The sequence below is a fragment of the Sminthopsis crassicaudata genome, chromosome 4 (genome assembly GCF_048593235.1).
Source record: "Sminthopsis crassicaudata isolate SCR6 chromosome 4, ASM4859323v1, whole genome shotgun sequence".
Classification (NCBI taxonomy): Eukaryota; Metazoa; Chordata; class Mammalia; order Dasyuromorphia; family Dasyuridae; genus Sminthopsis; species Sminthopsis crassicaudata.
In genome coordinates, this window is record NC_133620.1 from 326,484,556 (window position 1) to 326,506,299 (window position 21,744).

Here is a 21,744-nt window from a genome sequence, read left to right on the forward strand (position 1 = left end):
CCTAAAGTTCTAGGACAATTTTTACTTTAAGTAAAATGTCTCTGAATCTTTAATATATTTCAATATTTACTGGCTTTGTGTTATATTATTCTAAGTATGTCAGTGATTCTATTTTTTTTTTAAACAAAATTTCAGTTTCATAATGTAAACAATTTTGTTAGGTTTCATTTTCATTGTAATCTTATAGAGGAAAATTATACCTGGGAGTGAAAGACAAGCATTTTTGTGTTTGTTATGTAACAGACTTAATAATGCTTTCTGTTTTTTCCTGGGTATTTACATTGGTCATGGTGTATTTTATTCTGAGATTTAAATGGTTTTCAAATCCTAAGGCATGAATGCCTTGGGAAGGTTAAAAAAAAAAAAATCACCGTGTATAAATATTTGTTTTTGGAAAGAATATGTTGAGTGAAGTTTCTTGTACTTACTTTCATATATAAGTATCTTTTTTTTCCAATTTAAAAAATTATTTTTTTTTATCTAAGTCTATCTTCTTACATTAGTTACTGTAAAAACTGATCCTTATTAATGTCAGAAATGTACTTAAACGAGTTTAGAATGCCACAGAAATGCATACTTCCAGTATATATTTATATAGATCTATATACATGTAGCTATACCTATTTAGATAAATATAATAATGCTTGCATTCTAATTAAATTTCCTTGCTGAGTCTTTTAACTAGCGGTTTTTACTCCCTTTTGTAGCTTTACCTAAAAGATTTTAAGATAAGCTAAGTCTAGGTTAAACATTAATCAGTGCTAGCTTTACCATTGTATGAAGTTTAAAATATATGTGAGAAACCACAATTGGCATAGTTGCTGTAACTAACATACAGGACTTTAGAACTCATTTTTTCAAAAGCTCCATTTAGTTACATCCCTAGAAAATAACCAGTAGATGACCAGCGGACCATTTTTATATTGTTATCAGGCTGTATACTGTATATCCTAATATATTCTATTGCTTTTGTTAAAGATTGCCCTAATAGTAGATAAAGCAAATAAAAAATGATTTAAACCCCTTCAATAATAATCTATCTCAGCAAACAGAAATGATTATAATTAGGAATTAATTAGTGCAGAACTATGTTAATATACTAAAAAGACTTCCAGGAAGACCCATTTCAGTCTTTACCAACCAAAGAATGGATCAGAAATATATTTTGATGATAAATTTGCTGCAGGAGAGTACTGTGTCTGTCAGTCTTGGCAGACTACATTAATCATAGCATCTTAAAGCTGGAAGAGACCTCCAGAGCAAAAACTTTTTTTTTTCTACTCTGAAGACAGAAAGTTAATACCTTTGAGCTTTTTTCCTAGACTTTATAGAAGAACAAGAAAACCAAAACAGTAGTTTCTGAGTCAGCTTATTAATTTGGTATAAAGCTTGACATATTGCTTAGCTTTATATTTAATTCCACATTAGCTTTGCTTCCAGTTGGTCAGTCCTCAAGATGTTTGACCATAGGCAGAAAGAAGACTTCTAGCTTGTTAATACATACAGCAGTTTAGTTCATGTGAATATATTTATCCTCACATGTAATGAAACTTAAGTCTAGTATATTCAGATGTTGTCAAAAAACTTCCCCCCCCCCCATTTATGTTGCTTTCCAAGGCAAACAGCTTATACATGTTCAGTATTGTTTTGGGGGCCATGGACAAAATAGATACAGCCAAAAGAGAATCCAACTCAACAGCAGTTCCTTTGGGTGGATCCTTAGTTATTTGTGCCCTTTGCCAAAGCAGAGCACTAAAATAAATGATAGCTCAAATTGGAGGTTGTCTTCTCCAGGGCAGAGTCTGTGTCTTACTCCTTTTTGTATCCCCCATGGTGCCTTGCATATAATAAGAGCTCAGTAAATATTTATTGAATTTTCACCAATATCATGTTGCTACAATTTTTCTTGACATGACTTTGTGATTTTAAAATGAATTTTAAAAATACAACATTTTTACCCCAAAATGTAAATTCATAGCTAAAAGTGCTGTTTTCTTCCATTTATTCCCAGTATTGTGTCATATATAGAGTAACCTCAGAGTCTGAAAGGCCTGGATATGTCCCACCTCTGATAAATATTGCCTATGTGCCCCTCAGTAAGTCTCTAAGACTATAAATTATAGTGCAATTGCTTATTTGCATTGAGTTCCTTAATGAAATCACAGGTCTGGACCAAAATTTTTTTCCCCAGTATATTTCTAAATGAATAAAAGTGACATTGAGGAATGCATGTTTAGGTAGTTCTTTATTATGCCTCCCCAAACTCCCAAAACAAGTCATAAAAACTTGGAGTCTGTAGGCCTTGAGGGTAAGAAAGGTGACTTGGGCTTTTTTCCCCCTCCTAGTTCATGGGATATTTTCCATGATAGCTAGCTCTGATATGCATGCATTCTAATGTTGTTTTCTTGACTTCAGTTCTGTGACCTCATCCTCAGCCAACCCTAAAATTCAACCAAATGCAGCTCTGTTCATTTTATAAAACAGTTCCTGCCTGTGCAATTTTAATAGAAAGTATAAAACAGCTTTCAGAGTTAAGAAAGAAACAAAAAACTACCACTAGATGGAGAACCTTATTTTTGTTACTATTTTTGTTTCTAAAGCTCATTTGAACTTGTTTTATCCTTCAACCTGACATTTAGAGAAAGCTTCAACTAATTCTCATTCTCTCCCTCTACACAGTTCTATTTGGTATTCGGTTTTTTGGCAGTAAGACCATTATTTAGAGAAGTTTTGTTAATTCACTCAAAATGAGCATGTTGGCAGTTCTAAGAATAGCAGTTTGGGTTTTCTGGTATTTTTGATGAATGAAAACAAAGCCCACCTCTCCCTTTGAATTTTGGTCAGAAAGAATGAATATTGGAATACCAGGTTGAAGAAAAAGTGGTTTGGTATCCTGCACAGCCAAATTTAAATTCTTAGCTCAACTTATCATTTCTTGGACTAAGTTAGTAGTCAAATGTTTCCAGTTGAATTTTGTGAGTCAAAAAGGAGAAAGGGGGAAATTCAGGATAGGGGAAAAGAAGAATTTAAAAATGTTAGCTATTAAGATTATTGTCCTGCCTCAGTTCTGCCCCATTTCTCACCTTGTAGAGGCAACAAGCTTCCTTCTGGTGCTTCAAAACTAGCCAAATTTGTTTGTGACTGTTTGTGTATTTGTAGCAGTTAAGTGACTCATTTTAAGACTGGAATTGGGCTGTGCTAGTCTGAAGTTCTACCACTGTGACCCCTTCGTTGATTAATAGCTTTTGTCCTTTGAACCTGAACCTTTCCTAAGCCTACTTTGTAGCACTCTTTCTGATCGTCCCATTTCCTACAGGATATAGATGAGATAAATAGGAATAATGGCTAATGAACTAGGAAAGCTTGTGCAGAATAATAGTATCTCAAATTCTCAGAATCATGTTATTTTGTAATTAATGTGGCTAAAAAGCTAAAAGAAAGTTTGACAAATAGCGTGAAGCAGTATTGATTGACTTGTGACAGACTCCTAAGTTGTATGTGTAGGAGAAATACCCCCCCCACACACACACACACCTTATTTTGGCAATTGAAGTTAATGGTTCACCCTAGGAAAATTGTGACACTCCTCAAAAAGAATTCATCTTTAGAGTTTTCCCTCAGCTCCACTTCAGGACTCACATGGAAAAAACCCTTTGTGCTTCTGGAATCATCTCTATCCCACTTTCTTAATAGGCTGTCAAAACAGGAAAAGAATTTGTTAGTCTCATTTGTCAACTGATGAGGCTTTTAGGATAGATATCAATGTGGCATTTCAATTAAGCAATTGCATTTTAAGTCTTTATTTCTGGAATTAACTAACCTGTGTTAAAGAATTTCACTCTTCAGCAAGTGGGAAGAGAGGTATTTAGAAAATGACCCTATGCCTATTTGTGTAGTAGACTCTGAATATAAACCCAATTTAAACTATTAGGGTATGGGGCGGGGGAAGATTAGTCTCTCTGAGAAGGATTTTAGGGACTAACCCAGCCATGGTTAATGAAAGTCATCTGGGAGCTGCTAGGGGCATAGGAACACATCCATTGTTGTCTTCTAGCAGACTTAACCTTTCCTTGTTTGTTCCCAGGTTAGCTTTCTTCCTTTTCTGTCCCAAGGCCCTCATATATACATATTTTGTCTTATGGAATATTTGACATTAAATACTAGCTAAAAATAATGTGTTTTTCCCTTTTCTGATGTCCAGGAAGACTTAATGTATTTTAAACCTACCTCACAGGGTTGTTGTGAGGTTAAATGTATGTAATGCTATTTGCAAACTTTAAAGCTCTCTATAACTGTTGTTATCTCTGCCTCTGCTAACAAAGCTTCTGATAAAGTGTGTCTTTGGAATGCATTGAGAGGTATCACTGTATTTCAATTGAGTTCTAAAGGTGGGAAGGGGGGGGTAAGGTGGGGTTCAGTGGGGGTGGGGATGGTGATGGTAAAGAACCTCACTTATTACAGTTGGATGACTCCATTTTCCCAACTTTTTATTTTAGCCTGCATTAGGTATCCTAGGAATTATTAAAGTTGGGCAAAACATTTTTCATCATTCACAGAATCAAAACTAGAATCAGGGAGTAATTGTACACTTAATTTGTTGTCTTTTTATTCAAAGCCTCTTGTTTGCATTAATTCCTTTAACTAGGAGTCAAGTGTCAAAACTTGAAACCTCCATATGAGGATAACTAATTTAGACCCATTTCTCTACCGGGGTTCATGCTGGATGCCCAGGGATAATATTGTGAGCTTTGTGGAGTTTCCTGTTTTCTAGGGAAAATATGGCAGCAACTGCTATAAAAATATTGCTTCAAAGAATGAAGTTCAAGATCAGGAGATTTTTGTTGCTTATTGGAATCAATTGAGCTCCTGACATCTTTTCTGAGATTATGATATCTCAGCATAGACCAGCAATAGACACAATAGGTGAAATTGATGCTTCAGTCCACTGCCTATCTCCTGGGACCTTTTCTTAAATTTGATATTTCCACTTTAATCTCCAGATCCTAGCTTGCCAAATCTACTTGGTTAGAGTTTGGGTCTAAAAATTCTGATGATTCAGTGGCTACAACATTCTGTTCTCCATGAATCCCTATGCATCCTTCCACTGTCTTTAGGATGACTTGTAGCCTCCTGTCCAAGGCCAGAAGGTGGGGTTCTGTGAGGACAGGCGTTAGTTGGTCTTCTTGAAGTGATTCCCTCATCACATCACTCAATTTGTAGTCTGGATGGGCCAGCAGCCTCAGGTGCAGCAGTGTTTTCTTTTTTATCCTGAAATGACAAGGAATTATGGTGGGGGAGAGAGGGGTAAAGGGAGGGAAACAAACAAAAAAAACATTTTTAAACTATCTTCATTAGCTCATTTGCTTGGTAAATGTTCTCAGAGATACATTATGATGAAAACTAAACAAAAAACTAAGCAATTTAATAGGGACAAATGTAAAGGACCTTTGCCTGATTTGTCCTTGATCTAAAAGAACCTTTTGATCTTTTATATTGAATATTATAGATAAAAATACCAGCCAGGAGTTCTTAACTTTTTTGTTAATGTCATGGGCCTGCAGTCTGGTGAATCACACACTTATTTACTGTTTCTCAGAAAAAAGATTTTTAAATACACAAAATTAAAAAAAAAAAACAATTATATATGTGCATAAACAAATTATCAAAGCATTAAAAAAAATATGGATTTCCAAGTTAAGAATCTCAAGTGTATTTGCATGTGATAACTGCTTTATGTTAGTGACTACTAAACTCAAACCAAATTCAAAGTGGGTTTTGGTCCCCATGAACATTCCAGGATAGTTTAGTACTGACTTGGGAAGAGATGTAGAGAGGTAAAATATTGAATCCAGCTTTTACAACATTTTAATATATTATGATTGGCTCTCCCCACTTCACCAAGGCTAGGAATGTAAGGGCTGTTCACACTAACCACTAGTAGATATAGGAGCTCTGATGTCCATTTCCATTAAGGACTGCTTTGCCCTTCTTTAGTTGATAGCCCTCCATTTCTGGGGCTTCATAATATTAATAACCACCCACTGAACACAAGATACCAAATCAGCATGGTCCACCTGCTGTTTAGAACTCACAAGCTTAAGAGATATACCAGCTTCATTCATTATTCCCAGTATTTGGGATTACAGGTATGTAATCCCAATTTAAATTATTACTATTCCTATTCACAGGGTACTGAGCAGAGAGGGATCTGGGAATGGCATAGATTACTTGGTGTTCCTGGGCTTGCTTGTATTCCAGCTATCTGGCCCTGAGTTTCTCTCTTCCCTCTTGATTCACAAACAGGAACTGCTTATACTGATAAGATAGAGAGTAAAGTGAGGGTAGATGTAGTGGTATGAAGATGAAGATTGAATTTAGCAAGAAAACTTGATCAAGGATTTTGATTATTTTAAAAGTCTCAGCTGGAAATAAGGCAGTTTTGCTAGGTATATGAATAACTTAACTGAAAGGAGCTGAAGTAGCTGCATGCAGGAAGAACAATTTTATATGTGTAGTTCAAACAGAGGAAGTGTCATAGATGCAAAATAGATGTTACCTAGAGAGAAACTGGCCAGGCAAAATATGTAAAAATTTTTCTTTAATCTCACTTCAATCTTTTTGAAGAACTGAATTTAAGGGTGCTGTTTAGGACTAAAAGAAACCACACTTAGCACCTAATTTCCAAAGCTGGGAAAAGCAGTGGGCTTGTTGACATTACAAGTTTTCTTAGTGTCCTTAAACTAGGTGATTGAATTATTAAAGAGCTGCTAATAGTAAAAACAACCAAAAAAGAAACCCCACTTTATATAGTGCTCACTATGTGCCAGGCATTATACTAAGCACTATGTAAAAAGTGATGTTTCTGATCAATCACAGAAGGGAAGGGCAGGAAGGAACACTAAGTCCATTTGCTATATGCCCTGTCCAAATCTATAAGATTTGGAGGATTTCAGGTCATTTCACAATCTCATCTGGTCACCTGTTAATCGTGCTTAATTTCTTAGAGGATGAAAGAAAACTTACATGCAGCACTGGTTGAGAGGTGAAAGGATGGAGAGCTCATCATGGGAATGTCGCCCAAATCTAAGAGAAGATATTGATATGTGGGTGAATTCTGGTTTCCTTGAGAACATGATACTATGATTAAAAGTCTTTTCTCCCTCTTCCCCCACCTCCCTTCTCCATCAGCTTTTCTCCTTCCTTCCCTCTTTCCTGCCTTCCCTCTTCTCACCCTCCCCTGTTCTCTCTTCTCTTCTCCCTCTCCTTTCCTTTCTTCTTTCCCTTCCTTCTTTCCCTTCTCTTTTCTCCTTTCTCCTTTCCTTTCTCTTCCCCTTTCCTTTCTTTCTTCCCTCCCTCCATTTCTGCCTTTTCCCCTCCTTCCCTTTTCACTTCCTCCCCATTTCCTTCCCCTTCTCCTTCCCTCCCTCTCTTCTTTTGCAATCAGAGTTAAGTGAGTTGCCCAGTTTCACATAGCTAATAAGTATCTGAGGACAGATCACTTGAACTCAGATCCTAACTCAGGGCATTTTATTCACATTGCCAACTTTTCCCCAGATTTTCTAAATTGACAAGGGTAGAGGGTGAAGGGGAGCGACTAAGACATGTGACTTCTTGGTCCTTGTTTGTATTACTAATGAAAGATTGAAACATGGCTCAGGATATCCAAATGGTCAAACTGATAAGGAGACTAATCTTGAAAAGAAAGTCCCCACTGAAATTAAAAGGCAAATTTCTATTTGATTATTTATTAAAAACAACAAACCCAAGAGAATGAGAAATACAGAAATCTATGAGAGTTAAACTATAGATTTTTACAATTAAAATAGTAATTAGAAAACCATACCTATCTTTTGGGAAAATTAGATTTCATAGATTGGAGGGACAACTTGGTTCCTTTTCCAAAGAATTTGGAAGGAAAGAAGGGAATGAGGAAAGGGATAATGGGAGGAACAAGAGTTCTTTCTGAACCTGAGCTTAGGGATAGTCAAGAAACTGCCATACAGGAACTGAAATTGGATTCTAAAGTATTCTTATAAATACAATATTTTTAATATGTTTATGAGAGCATGGAATTGGTGCGAAGCTACAAAACCTTTAGTGAAGAGTAAGTAATCCTCAGGCCTTGGGCTTAGACTGCTAGGCTGCTGACTTGCAGAGGATTTTGAACAAGTCACCCAGAGGGTTGGGGTTGGAGGAAAAGCACACAAATGCTTTGTCCTTTCTTTGGTGGGACTTAACGGAATTCTCAGAATTGTTTGAAGATATACTTTGGTGTAGAAAAGGATTTTTTTTTTTTTTTTTTTTTTTTTTTTTTTTTTTTGGTGTGGGTAAGGAAGAAAACCTAGATGTCTCCTACCCTCTGGCATTATCCAGGTGAATGAGGAACCCATCATCCCCAAATTTGGTGAACATTTCATAATGATGACGGTCCATGTTTCCTATATAGAAAAGGAAAGAAATAGACCATAAGTCATTATGTCAGTTTCCTGACCTTTTATTCCTCTCATTAATGAAGAGGGGTAAATAACAGCTACAAGAACACATGGTTACAGAACTGAATCCAGCGCAATGAAATGAGACATCCTGAGACTGTTCATAAGGGCAGCAGTAGTGGCCACCCAGCTAGAATTGATCCAGAATGTAGACTATTTTTATTAAAAGCTCGAAACCTTTAGGTGCCATATAACTGACTCAATTGGACCATCTCTAGTCATCTTTATCTGTCTGGCCACTGGGCCCAGATGGCTCTGGAGGAGAAAGTGAGGCAGGTGACCTTGCCCAACCCTCTCTCACTTAAATCCAATTCACTTTCATGTCGTGGTATCACCTCCCTGATGTCATGGTCCTCTTAGAGAACAAAGAACAAACATCAACAAGGATATCCCTTCACTTGACTGAGTCATTCTATCTTTCCTAGTTTCTTCAGATAAATGAATACCAGAGTCTGCGTCAACTGACTCAAAAATCCTTGGAAAGTCAGTCTGTGGTATAGAATAAAATAAGATTCAGGTTTGTCTTATTTTTTGGCTCCTTGCCTGATGATTCTAGATCCCATGAAGGTTAACGGTATGTTTATCTTTACCATCATATACCTCTCATGTTCTTCCTTTGGAAAATGAAGGGGTCAAGCAGGCTGATGTTTATTAGCTTCAGATTTAATAATCCTACCCACTAATGTCTCCTATTTCCTCCTCTAACCCTTGAGCTTTGTGAAGAAATGGAGAAGCAACAGTAGGGAAGAAGCTTAATTTCTTTTGCTTGTAAACTTGGTTTTAAGCTACAGTTTTTAATATTTCCTATGGCTGTTGCCCTTTTTGCTTTTCAAAGTACCTTCACATTCTGTATCTCATGTTACCCTTTGAGGGTGTGGACTAAACATAATCCTGTCTCTTTCTCTCTCTAATGTATGACCCTGGACAAGTCATTTTATCCTTCTCAGCCTCAATTTCTTTCTTTCTTTTTTTATAATACTATTTTATTTTTCCAAATACATGCAAAGATAGTTTTTGACATTTACCTTTGCAAAATCTTGTGTTCTAAATTCTCCCTCTCTTCCCCACCTCTGCTCTCCAAGATAGCAAGCAATCAGGTTAAACATGTGCAATTCTTCTAAACCTATTTCTGTATTCATCATGCTGAGCAAGAAAAATCAGATCAAAAGTGAAAAAAAAACATGGGAAAGAAAAACAAAACAAAACAAAACAAAAAACAACAACAAAAGTGAAAATACAATGCTTTGATCCACATTCACTCTCCATAGTTTTCTCTCTACATGCAGGTGACTCTTTCCACCCCTAGTCTACTGGAATTGCCTTGAATCACCTCACTGTTGAAAAGAGCCAAGTCCATTACAGTTGATCACATATTCTTGCTGTTACTATGTGCAATGTTCTCTTGTTTCTGCTCACTTCATTCAGCATAAGTTAATATAAGTCTTTCCAGGCTTTTCTGAAATCAGCTTGCTCATCATTTCTTATAGAACACAAATATTCCATTAGCTTCATATAACATAACTCATTCAGTCATTCTCCAACTGATGGGCATCCACTTAATTACCAGTTCCTTGATACTACAAAAAAGTCAGCCTCAGTTGTTTTTTTTTTGAAAAAAGGGAATGATAATACCTGCCCTATCTACTTCATAGGGTTGTTGGGAACAGGTAGGACAATATTTTTAATACACTTTTAATTTGTAAACTATTATCTATACAAAACACTTTACATATTCACACATGTATATGCATATATATGCATAGAAGTGTTTCTATACTGTAAGATGCATGTTATTTGTGTTTGTATAATTGATCATTTTTTGTTACCTATTAAGAAGTCAAAGATGGCCATGTCGATGATGTTGAGGAGTCGGTTACTGCTATTATATGGATAAGTTTGCTTCACTGAGTCACAATACAGTGGATTCACCTCCCACCTAAGGAAAAGAAGAAGATCCAGGAGGCTAGGAACACAGAAATGATCCCAGAGTCCCTTCTATTTCCCCCACTTTCCATTAGATCCATTCATCCCCCTCTGAGTTTATGGGATTTCTCAGTGAAGCACAGGCTACTCAGACATAGCCAGAGTCAATCCCTAAAGACTTAGGATAAATTATTTAGGTCATTATGGATCTATTTCCTGAGAATGGATCTTGGTCTAAGATTAGAATACAGACCACATCAGTCAGAGCTAGGCTGTTAATGCAGAGACAGTAAATATGGGAGAGTGATACAAATTAAATGACCTCCTTTAGAAATAGCTGATATGGGAGGATTACAAATTGGGGAGGGAGAAGAAAGAGTCTGTAAGCACACAGATTGGCAGTAGGGATAGACACTTAACCAGGACAGGTGACTAACCAGTCTGGTCTTGAAGAATTGTCACAGTGCCTGGGACATAGTAGATATTTATTGATTGATTTGTTAAGGAGAGAAGGATGGCTCTTAGGGGTAGCTTTTGAAAGTAAGATACAATTCTAGTTATGATTCCTCCATTTGGTATCTATATATGATAAACAGGACATGGATTGTAGGATTATATGACAAGTATGTATTGAGGCCAATAGGCTAACTCTCTCCATCTACTCCAAATTCCCAACTCCTATAGCGACTTACTCCTCTTTTCTTGCCAGTGAATAAGATCGGATCCATGGGCTGGGCACAGATAGTCTTGGGGCCAGGTTGAGAGATGGCAGGAATGCTGAGAGGGAGCCCTCCAATAGGTGAGGGTTGCCACAGACAGCATATTCCGTCTTGCACATATATGGACACTTAGCAAAGAAGCACACATTGCTGGCTAGATGATGGGGGAGGAGAAAAGCAGGAACAAAAGGATGGATTTAATAGGACACTGTCCTTTTAGCTGAAAATCATTCAGTAAAGATACATATGTAGACCATTCTTGCTCTATGTAAATTTGCATTCAAAACTTTATGCAAAGAATTCTGAAAGAAATCCATATTCCAAAAAACTACCTATGTAATTTTACTGTCAGTATTGTGTGCTTTCTTTTTCTCCCTCCCTTCCCTCTTCCTCTCTCTCTCTCTTTCTCCCCCCCCCCCCCCAAGCTCTTGCTCCATTGTTTCCTCCCCAGCACTCCACCCTCCAAAAAATACCTTAAAAAACCCTTTATGTGAAAGCAGAATGCTGGATGGGAGCAAGGCTTGAAACCTTCAACACTGAGAGAGGAGACTTTTTGCATCACTCTGCCAATCTGTCTATGTGTCTGGCCCCTCTACATGTTTGTGTGTGTTCTCCCCCTGCAACTTTGTGTATGTTCTTCCTCTCAATCCTGGATAAGCCTCCCACATGTTCCTCCTCTTGCTCTCGATTCTTTGTCCCTGGCCCTCATGTGTCCATGCATCCCCTCTTTCTACAGGCCTATGGTCCCCTTCTTCCTTTTCTTCTCCATGTCTGTAGGCAAATTAGCAGAATATAAAAATTACTTTAGTAGAAGTCTGCAGAGAATCCACATATGTAAAGGGAAAACTATCTATTGTCAAATGAGATAACATGTAAAGTATTTAGCAAACTTTTCATAAAAATGCTAGCTCATATATAAACTATTAGAAAAGGGGAGAGCAGTTGGAAAAAATAATTCCATTCTCTAACTTGGGAAGATGTGCTATGTAAACAAATATTTTTTGTTGTTAAACAAATAAAAGAGAATACTTCAAATAACTTCAAAAAGTACTTCAAAAAACCCTGATTTGACTGTGGTGAGTACTTCTATCACCACGTAAATGTCTACCTCTTGTACCTTAGTACAACACGTAATCATAAATTTAGCACTGGAATGACTTTAGAGGTCATTTAGCACAAACTCTTTATTTTTCAGAGAAAGAAACAGATCTAGAGAAGTGAAGTGACTGACTTGTTCTAGGTCATATAGGTAGTTAAATGTTAGAGCTTAAATATGAATTCAGGTCATCTGACTTTTAATCAGTCCACTTTCTACTGTTTCATGAGTTCCTGTGGATCCCTCTTCCTCCCCCTGCAAAAAATTTTCAATCTTTTGGTGGTGAGCTTTTCTACTCAGTCTACAAGGAGTTAGCATGCTCTAACTAGATGGAATCTTTATGGCTGTATTGGTTGACACACCCCATTAAACAAAAATGGGATCTACATTCTCTTCAACCAATGGTGTATCTTTTCCATGGTAGGCAGAACTGTACTAAAGAGGGTTTCTTGTTGGGAGCTCCATATTGCAAAGAAATGGTTCTGCTTAAAGCATTTTTTTTCTATTGGCGCATTTGTTTATTTTTTTGGTGGGGGGAGGTCACATTTATACAGGAGATGAAGTAAGCATGGTATAGTAGGTAGAATACTATACTATCTGTCAGAGAGACCTGGGTTCAAATCCAGATTCAAAACTGAGACATGTCTGGCTAGTAGAGAAACCATGGACCAGTTACTTACTTGTTCTAATCCTTAGTTTCCTCATCAGTGAAAAGGAAGGGGTTGGACTAAATGATTTCTAAAGTCTCTTCCAACTTAAATCTAGTATCCTGTGAGCTTTTTCCTAACCAAAATAGTTTAAGATTTCTAGAATTACATCATTTATTTCTCACAACTTGTAATCAAACAGGAATTTGGGTGCTATTTCTGACAACAACTTCCACTAGGAAAAAAGACCCACTGATCTCAGTCTCATCTTTTGGTTTGATAATTGACAGCAGGACACAAATGTGCTTAAGGTGGTAGTTTCAATACCTATTCAAACCAGTTAATATCACATACCCAGAACAATTCTCTCTCCTAGCCACAGATGGCACCTATCAATCCCCAGTCAGTAGATGAAGGAGTAGGAGGATTGAATCTAAATCCTCCCCTTCACCCCTGGAAAAACAACTCAAAGTACCTGCACTAAAGACAGTGGGATGATAACTCCATTTCCACATTTATTCACTCTATAATTAGTCCCTAAAAAGTGTTGGTGCTGGTGTTCTATACCTGGGGAGACAAAGAAAACACTTTGCAGGATTTCGTTCTTGGTGACCTCCAAAATTTCCTTGGTGACATTCAACAGCCTCCCCACAGTTGGGGGGACACGACGGAAATCCAGAATCCTGAAAAAGAGAGTAGGGCATTAGTTCTAATCTCTGTATCCTTTACAAATCCCTTCCCCTTCCCCAACCTTTCTTATGGAATTTACCACTTTCTGCTTCCTCTAACAGTTGTTAGATAGAAGTCTTTCTGCCTTCGATATTTATTAGCAGTATGCTCAAAGGCAAGTCACTTAGCCCTGTGAGTCTCAATACCCAGTCCCATCTTTATATTGTGAGGATAAAATGAGGATATATATATAAGACTATAAAAAAGTCAGTCATTATTGTTGTTATTGTTATTGTTTTTATTAGCACTGATCTATTATTTCATTGGTACGTGGGACTCCAAATCAGAAGATTCCTCCTATATTATTATTGTTACTATGTCCATTACTGCTACTTCTTGAATACAACTGTGTCTATCTTTGTGTCCCCAGAGCCTAGAAAAATGGTTTTAGTCATAATTTGTGCTCAAGAAATGGCTGTTGAATCTCTTTTGTTATAATAGAGAAGGACCCTTTCCTCACAGTACTACTCCTCAGCTCTACTCCTTAGACACACACCATAGAGGCAGAGCTCATTTCACAGGCCAGTGCCAAATTTCATTGTCCCCTGGATGCCTGTTCAGGATTCTGAATAAGTTTAGCCAAGAGAAGTAAATGAGTAACCATGGGGTAAGAACTGATAGTATCCTCCATGGAATCTTCAATTTTAAGTTAAGTGGGGCAGTGGTCCTACTTCATCACTTCCCCGTAGCCATACCAGTCATCTTCTTGGCTGAGCCTTAAACTATTTATTCATCTCCAAAAGGAGCTAGGAAACTTGGGAAAGTGCTTTCAATTTACTGTATTTGGTTTCCCAAAAATCTAAGTAGCTTAGGGCAGAAATCATTCTCCCCAATTCTAAGATAGGAGATCTGTGCTGCAGAGAAGTTAAATTTTAAAAATTACCAATAATTACTAAACACTTATGTATCACCTTAAATTTTTCAAAGTACTTTATATACATTCAATTATTTGGTCCTCATAACTGTGAAATGAATGCTTTTATCCCCTCTTTACTAGAAATAGAACTAATAGGTATTTAAAGTTGGGTTTGAATCCAACTCTTCCTGATTCCAATTTGAGCATTTTATTTACTCCTACACACTGCCTCTGGAAGTAAGTTAATAGTAGCATGAAGATTCCTAGCCACTAACTGTAGTGTCATAATACTTCTATCTATAAGTAGTGAGATGGGGAGAGGAATCCAAAAGAAATAGATCAGTAGGAAGAAATGTCAGATAGTCAGATTGAGCCAGAAAGGCTGCCCAGATCCAGTCTCAGGAAGGTCATACCCCAGCCTCCCTCTCAATACCATCTACTTGGTCTTCAGGCTAATAGTACCCACCGGTCCAGATGGAAAGCTGCGATCTCAGCATTATGTCTTTGAAAGTCAATGAAGTAGAAGTAGTCTTCAGGTGTCTCTTCCTCCCGTTGCTGTCTGGAAAGAAGCAAGGAGTCATGATTTGATGATCTGAGCATATATACTGGCAATTTTTTTTTTCATTCCTTTTTTAAGCTACACAAGAATGATATGGCCAAAGTTAAAAAACAAACAAAAAAAAAAAAACCCTTTTTTTTTTTTTTCTTGATCTGGATGGTAGTCCAGAAAATCTCTCTAATTTCTAGGCTCAGTTTTTCATTTGATAAGCTAGCTTTGCTTTATGTGGTCCCTTTACCTCCTTATATTCTTCCCATGAATATATGAAATCATATTTGTTATAAACTTCTAGCTTCATTGGGAGGTAGGAGAGGAGAGGTTATTTCCCTATGACATCACATCCTATGACATAGGAAGTGTCCCTATGATACTTCTGAAGTGGGAAGCCAATCTAAGGCACTGACCCTTCTGGTAAAATGCTTAACAATGCTAAATATTATAAATGTAAAAATGCTACATTTATGGCCTTCCTTGATACCTGAAATGACAATGAGATCCATAAGATCCTACTCTTCAGACTGGGAGAAGGGATAAGAGTTTGGTGTAACCATGCTGCAAATCCAGGGAAAGGTTTCTCACAGTACCCTCATGAATTTCATCTTCCTTCTGCCATGGTCTAAAGGCTAAAAATATGCTAAATAAAGGCCCATTAATTTCAGCATTGAAGTTCTTATCTAATTTTTCTGGAAAGTCCTTTATAATTCCACTAAATCATGAATCAGTGTGTAGAGTATATGAGAGTAATAATAGATGTCTGTCTTTATAACAGCCAAGATACTGGGATCCTGCAGTATCAGAGCTGGAACTGACCTCAGCAATCCTGACTCCCCTTCCAATTCTACTTCCATTTTACAAATGGGAAACTAGGTCCCAGAGAGAGGTTCAGGTTTTTTCATCTGTAGGACCCTCCATAGTCTGATGCTAGACTATTTTTCTGGTTTTATCTCCTCCATGTTCTCCATACTTCAACCAGGGTTATTTGCTGTCGCCTTTATACAGCCTACACTTTCGGTCACTGTGCTTTTGCTTACTCTTTCCTGTGCAAGAAATAACCTCACAAACTCCTTTTCCTGTTGAATTCCAGCACATCCCTTCAAATCCTAACTCTTCTAAATATCCTTCTACATACTAACCTTAGTAATAATAATCTTTTCTTTCAAACAATGCTTTTTGGAGTATCTCTCTAATGCACGCATCCTAAAATGTTGTATATTATGATTTGATGGGTATGTACCTTATACCATATCCTAGACCAGTGTAGTCAAATTCAGAGAAATGGGAGCCACCAAATCATATTATTAATATTATCATTGTTCTGTTATATTTTTAGTTATCTCGATAAATATTTTCTAATTATATATTTTTTTCTGTTTCAAGCCAGTGTTTGTTGTAGGTCACAATGAAGCTGGCAGGGCATATGTTTGACACCTCTGTTCTTAAAATATAAACTCCACACAAAAGACTTTCCTCATTTTTTTCCACTGGTACTTCATACAACATTCTGCATACATTGATTGGTGCTTTATAAATGCTAGTTGAATTGAAAGGTCAGGTTCAACTCCTACACTGAATAGATAAAGGAACAATAGGAGTGTTATGATTTGGTCACAGAAGTAGTGAAACAGCAGAGATATATTCTGGAAAAAAGCAAGGAGTCATGATTTGATGATCTGAGCATATATACTGGCTACTTCATGTCCTTTTTTTTTTTTTTTTTTTTTTTTTTTTTAAATTTCCTTTTTAAACCACAGGAGAGCATAGTTATCTGTTTCAAGCCAGTGTTTGTTGTAGAATTACAACATTGTTTGTTGTAAAATTACAATTAGACCGAATTAGAACTCAGGTTCCTTCTTCTCCAGCACCAGGAAGTTGGCTACAGAGCCAGAACTGGAACCCAAGTTCAAGTTCAGTGTTTTTGTCCAGGATAATATTTAGAAGAATTAAATTTCATCATTAAGAGCTCTTGGATAGACAGAATCTGAATTAGTTGGAAGAATTAAACAACCCTCAATGGTTTTGAGAAATAGACTTCAGAGAATTGGTGGGAGCTCTGTTTAAGCAGAAGAGAACAAAGAAACAGAATGAGATTAATTCAGCAGAAAAAGACTTCCTTACTTTGATGAAAACTTAGCATGTCCCTGTTCCTAGTGCTATCCAAGTCTTAAAAGAAACTGATTATTTTGAAAGGAGTTATGTGGATTAGGGAAGGTTCATAGGACTATGAATTCAGAGTTGAGTTCTTCTGGTTCAAACTCTTCATTTTGTAGATGAAAGAAATGAGGCTCAGAAGTTAAGTGAACTTTAAAGTCGAACACCAAATTCAAAATTTTTTCCACTATATCAAGCAGTCCTTTGGAGAAGAGGAAGGAAATGTGAGCACCTATTCCTTTTTAAAATCTTTTCAGGGTTCTTCCTAGAATACAATCTTTCTATGAAAGAATCCTTTAAGGAGGCTGCAGGTCAGTCAACAATTTTTTATTAATATCTAGAAAGCACTCTGCCAAGTGCTAAGGATACAAAGAAAGGTGAAAACATGATTTCTGACCTCAAAGAGCTTACCTTCTAATGGGAGACACAACATGCAAACACCTGTGTTCCAACAGGACTTCTATTATTGGAATATGAAAATGATCATTAACAGATAAAGAAGATAATTAAATGTGGATATTAGTCTTAGTGTTCACTTTGCCAGAAACATGAAAGATAATGCCCTTGTAATAATTTCGTAAGCTAAGGAGGGGTACTTTTGTAGGGCTACAAAATATTTTAAATGTAAATAAATAGTACAAAAATTTAAACAATAATTTGCAAGCTGCAAATGAAAAGAAAAAAAAAAAAAGGAAAACAAAACAAAATCTCTCCTAACTTGCTATGCAGCCACACCAGATCCATATCAATACACAAAAGCAGGATCACTCATTTTTAAAAAATTATTGCACATTTTATTTCAACATTGATTCTCATTTTTTCCAATTTATAAGCATTCATTCTTTCCTTCCCCTTCCCCCATTGAATCAAAAAAGAAAAAAAAAGAAAGACAATTTCACAAGTATATAGACGCATAACATGAATTTCCACATTGACCATGAATAAAAATATTAATTTTATTTGCATTTTTGGTCCATATCAAGCCATATGTTTTGTCTCTGGTCCTTTGGAATACTGATTTTAACATTTAACATTGATCAGAGTTCTTTCAAAGTCTTTGAAAATTATTTTTTTCTTTATAATGCTGTCACTATATAAATTGTTCTGCTACTGCTTCACTCTAAATTAGTCAGGCTTCCCTATTTTAAAAGGGAAGGATGCCTATAGTCCCAATTCAGTAAACAGCCTTTGAGAACCATCATTCCCCAAATTCTCCATAGAATATAAGAACTGAAAAGGGCCTTAGAGATCATCTAGTCCATTTCTCTCCAATTTTACAGGTGAAAATTAAGTCTAGATTCCAAATCACTATTGATCAGAGAAATGCAAATTAAGACAACTCTGAGGTATCATTACACACCTGTCAGATTGGCTAAGATGACAGGAACAAATAACGATGAATGTTGGAGGGGCTGTGGGAAAACTGGGACACTGATGCATTGTTGGTGGAGTTGTGAAAGAATCCAACCATTCTGGAGAGCAATCTGGAATTATGCCCAAAAAGTTATCAAACTGTGCATACCCTTTGACCCAGCCATACTACTAATGGGCTTATACCCCAAGGAACTACTAAAGAAGGGAAAGGGACCTGTATGTGCCAAAATGTTTGTGGCAGCCCTTTTTGTAATGGCTAGAAATTGGAAAATGAATGGATGTCCATCAATTGGAGAATGGTTGGGTAAACTATGGTATATGAATGTTATGGAATATTATTGTTCTATAAGAAATGACCAACAGGAGAAATACAGAGAGGCTTGGAGAGACTTACATCAACTGATGCTGAGTGAAACGAGCAGAACCAGAAAATCATTATACACTTCAACAATGATACTGTACGAGGATGTATGCTGATGGAAGTGGATTTCTTCAACATAGAGAAGAGCTAATCCAATTCCAATTGATTAATGATGGATAGAATCAGTTACATCCAGAAAAGGAACACTGGGAAATGAATGTAAACTGTTATTTTTACCTTCTGAATCCAATTCTTCCTGTGCAACAAAAAATTCGGTTCTACACACATATATTGTATCTAGAATATACTGTAATATATTTAACATATATAAGACTGCTTGCCATCTGGGGGAGGGGGTTGGGGGAGGAAGGGAAAAAATCTGAATAGAAGTAAGTGCAAGGGATAATGTTGTAAAAAATTACCCATGCATATGTACTGTCAAAAAATGTTATAATTATAAAATAAAATAAAATTTAAAAAAAAGAAAAAAAAATAATTGATAATAAACATCAGATGAGACATTTAAAAAAAAAAAAAAAGAAAATTAAGTCTAGAAAACTTAAGTGATGTGTCCAAGATCACATAGTTGGCCAGTTGTAGATTGAGATCTTTTGATTCCTAGTCTTTGTCCCTGTACAACACTGTTTTTCTACTTTTCCTCTAAGTAAATATAGGTAAATACTAGGGATTCAGCTAAATCAGCATCTTTGGATTTTCTCAGAAGAAAGTACATTCTGAGTTGTAAAAAAAAGAAAGGACAAGTTGCATTTCCTCCAGGTCTCTCTAAGTGGGACATTAAAGTTTTCTTTGTCTTCCATCCCACAGACAGGAAGGATTGTGTTCATTTGTAGTAAAACATCTACTTCTTTTGATTAATAGATATTTGCTTAGGGGATATTACATGAAAGTTGCCAAACTCTAAATGACTGGCTTGGAATGTTTTTGCTGCTTTTCTCGAATATGAGGAGAAATTGTTGAGGAAAACACCCAATGGAGCATAAGATAGACAGTAGAAGTGGGGAAGGCTGGTGCTTACCTCATGGGCTTGAACATTGCCTTCCCGAAGTCTTGGAACCTCAGGACCAGTTTCAAGTGGACTCCACTGGGCTTCACAACTGGGACAATGGCATTGGATAGAAGGATGAGTTTAGAAGTTTCCTGGTTCTAAGATTCAGATCCTAATCTTGTTCATTGACCAGGTCTGGTTTATAGCTTGACTCCCTCCCAATGTTAGGATCTTAGCTTAAAACAATTCATTTCAGCAACCATTAATTAAGCTCCTGTTATATTCGAGGCACTGTAATGAGCAGATAGTTAAAATGTCTCTATTGGAAAGGATGCCTTTTATATTGCCCATAGGGAAAATCTCCAGGATACTGGTGGCTTCAAGGAATGTTTGTCTTTCCCCTACTGGCAAAGGAAACAACATAGCTGTCTCCATACTGTTCTGAAAAATCTATGGGACTTTCTTCTAAGAGTTGTAGGCAGAACCCCAGTATCCTTAGTATGCAATCTCTTTGATTTTATTCTTCCACTTCTGAGAGTGTTCAGTTTAGCTTTTATTGTTATTATTGAAACAGTCAAGCTTTTATATTTTTCATGTATTATGTGCCAGAACTCTTCCTGGTGCTTAATACGTCTGAATGGATGGCCAAGCCTTTCGGTGCTTCTATATAGATAGTAGGGTCCGTGACAAGACACTTAACAGGGGCCAGACAGAGGTGGGAGTGTGTCACTTACTCTGGGTGCAGTCACATACCCCCAGCAAAGCCTTCTCATCCTGACTGTAATCTGAAAAGGAGAGGAAACAGAGTGAAACCAATCTTGCCTACACAACAGACATTCCTACATAACACATTATGATCTGTCCCCTCTAATTCTCTAATTTCCTGTCTTGCTCCTAGTCTCAAGACTGTAATTCAGTGGAATATGTGACAGCATGAAAGCACTGAAGAAAACGTGAATTATTATCCCATCTTTGCTGATTTCTTGCTATGTGAACTCTGATAAGTTCCTTTATCTAGGGAAATACGGTGGCCAGATTGGGACATGTCAAAAGATCTGAATTTTAATCTTTTGTCTACCACATACTAGCTATATGCTCCTATGCAAGTAGTTTCTGAGCTGTGGTTTCCTCATTTATAAAACCAGGTGACTAGACTAGAAGGTCTTTCAGGTACCTCATGATTCTGACACTTTCTAAACTTGTGTCTTAGTGTCTTCATTTCCTTTTTTTCTAAAATGGAAAAAACTAAAACTCTTCCTTATACCTAGGAGGCAGTAGCTTGTCGTAGAAAGAACACTGGACTGAATTCCAGCTGTGTGATCAACCAGCTGTATGATAATGAGCTAAACACTTCCCTATTCTGGGATCCAGTTTCTTCAACAGCAAAATGAGTGGGTTTGAAAAGATGATCTCTAATCTCTTCCAGCTCTAACTCTGTGTATTCTATTTCATCAAATGGCTGTGGAAATATAAAATTTTAAAATGTGATAGCTCTTTTATAAGCTTAAAAACATTTTAATAATGTAATAGCTCACTGTTATTTTATAAAGTGTCTCAAATCATTCCCCTTCAGTGGTCAGGCTGTTGCTGGGCCCTATGGTGAAAAACTGATTAAAAACCTGGTAAATTCCAGGAAACCTCACCAGCACTGATGGTAGGGAAGTGCCTCATGTCATGAAGGAGTTTGTTGATGGTGGGACTTGATCTGGAGTACAATCCATGGCGATTGATACCAAGTTGGAACTGGACCCAGCTGGCGTCATGTTGGAACTGTAGTGGGGCCTCTGAGGAGGTCTGATTGAGTTTCTCTTTATATGCCTTGTGTCGTCTGAAA

At 36.8% G+C, this 21,744-nt stretch overlaps 1 protein-coding gene across 1 annotated transcript in view; it reads right to left on the bottom strand.

The window, feature by feature from the left end:
* Positions 1-4,470: 4,470 nt before the first annotated feature.
* FAM20A (FAM20A golgi associated secretory pathway pseudokinase) overlaps positions 4,471-21,744 on the bottom strand; it is a 71,141-nt gene continuing 53,867 nt past the window's right edge. The window contains exons 2-11 of the mRNA XM_074260606.1: positions 21,554-21,738; positions 20,645-20,695; positions 19,941-20,019; positions 14,929-15,021; positions 13,445-13,560; positions 11,108-11,288; positions 10,319-10,428; positions 8,357-8,438; positions 7,024-7,083; positions 4,471-5,268 (exon numbers count right to left, since the gene is read on the bottom strand). Of these exons, the coding sequence (XP_074116707.1) occupies positions 5,004-5,268; positions 7,024-7,083; positions 8,357-8,438; positions 10,319-10,428; positions 11,108-11,288; positions 13,445-13,560; positions 14,929-15,021; positions 19,941-20,019; positions 20,645-20,695; positions 21,554-21,738 (1,222 nt within the window). The 3' untranslated portion in view covers positions 4,471-5,003. The remainder of the gene's footprint in view (positions 5,269-7,023; positions 7,084-8,356; positions 8,439-10,318; positions 10,429-11,107; positions 11,289-13,444; positions 13,561-14,928; positions 15,022-19,940; positions 20,020-20,644; positions 20,696-21,553; positions 21,739-21,744) is intronic.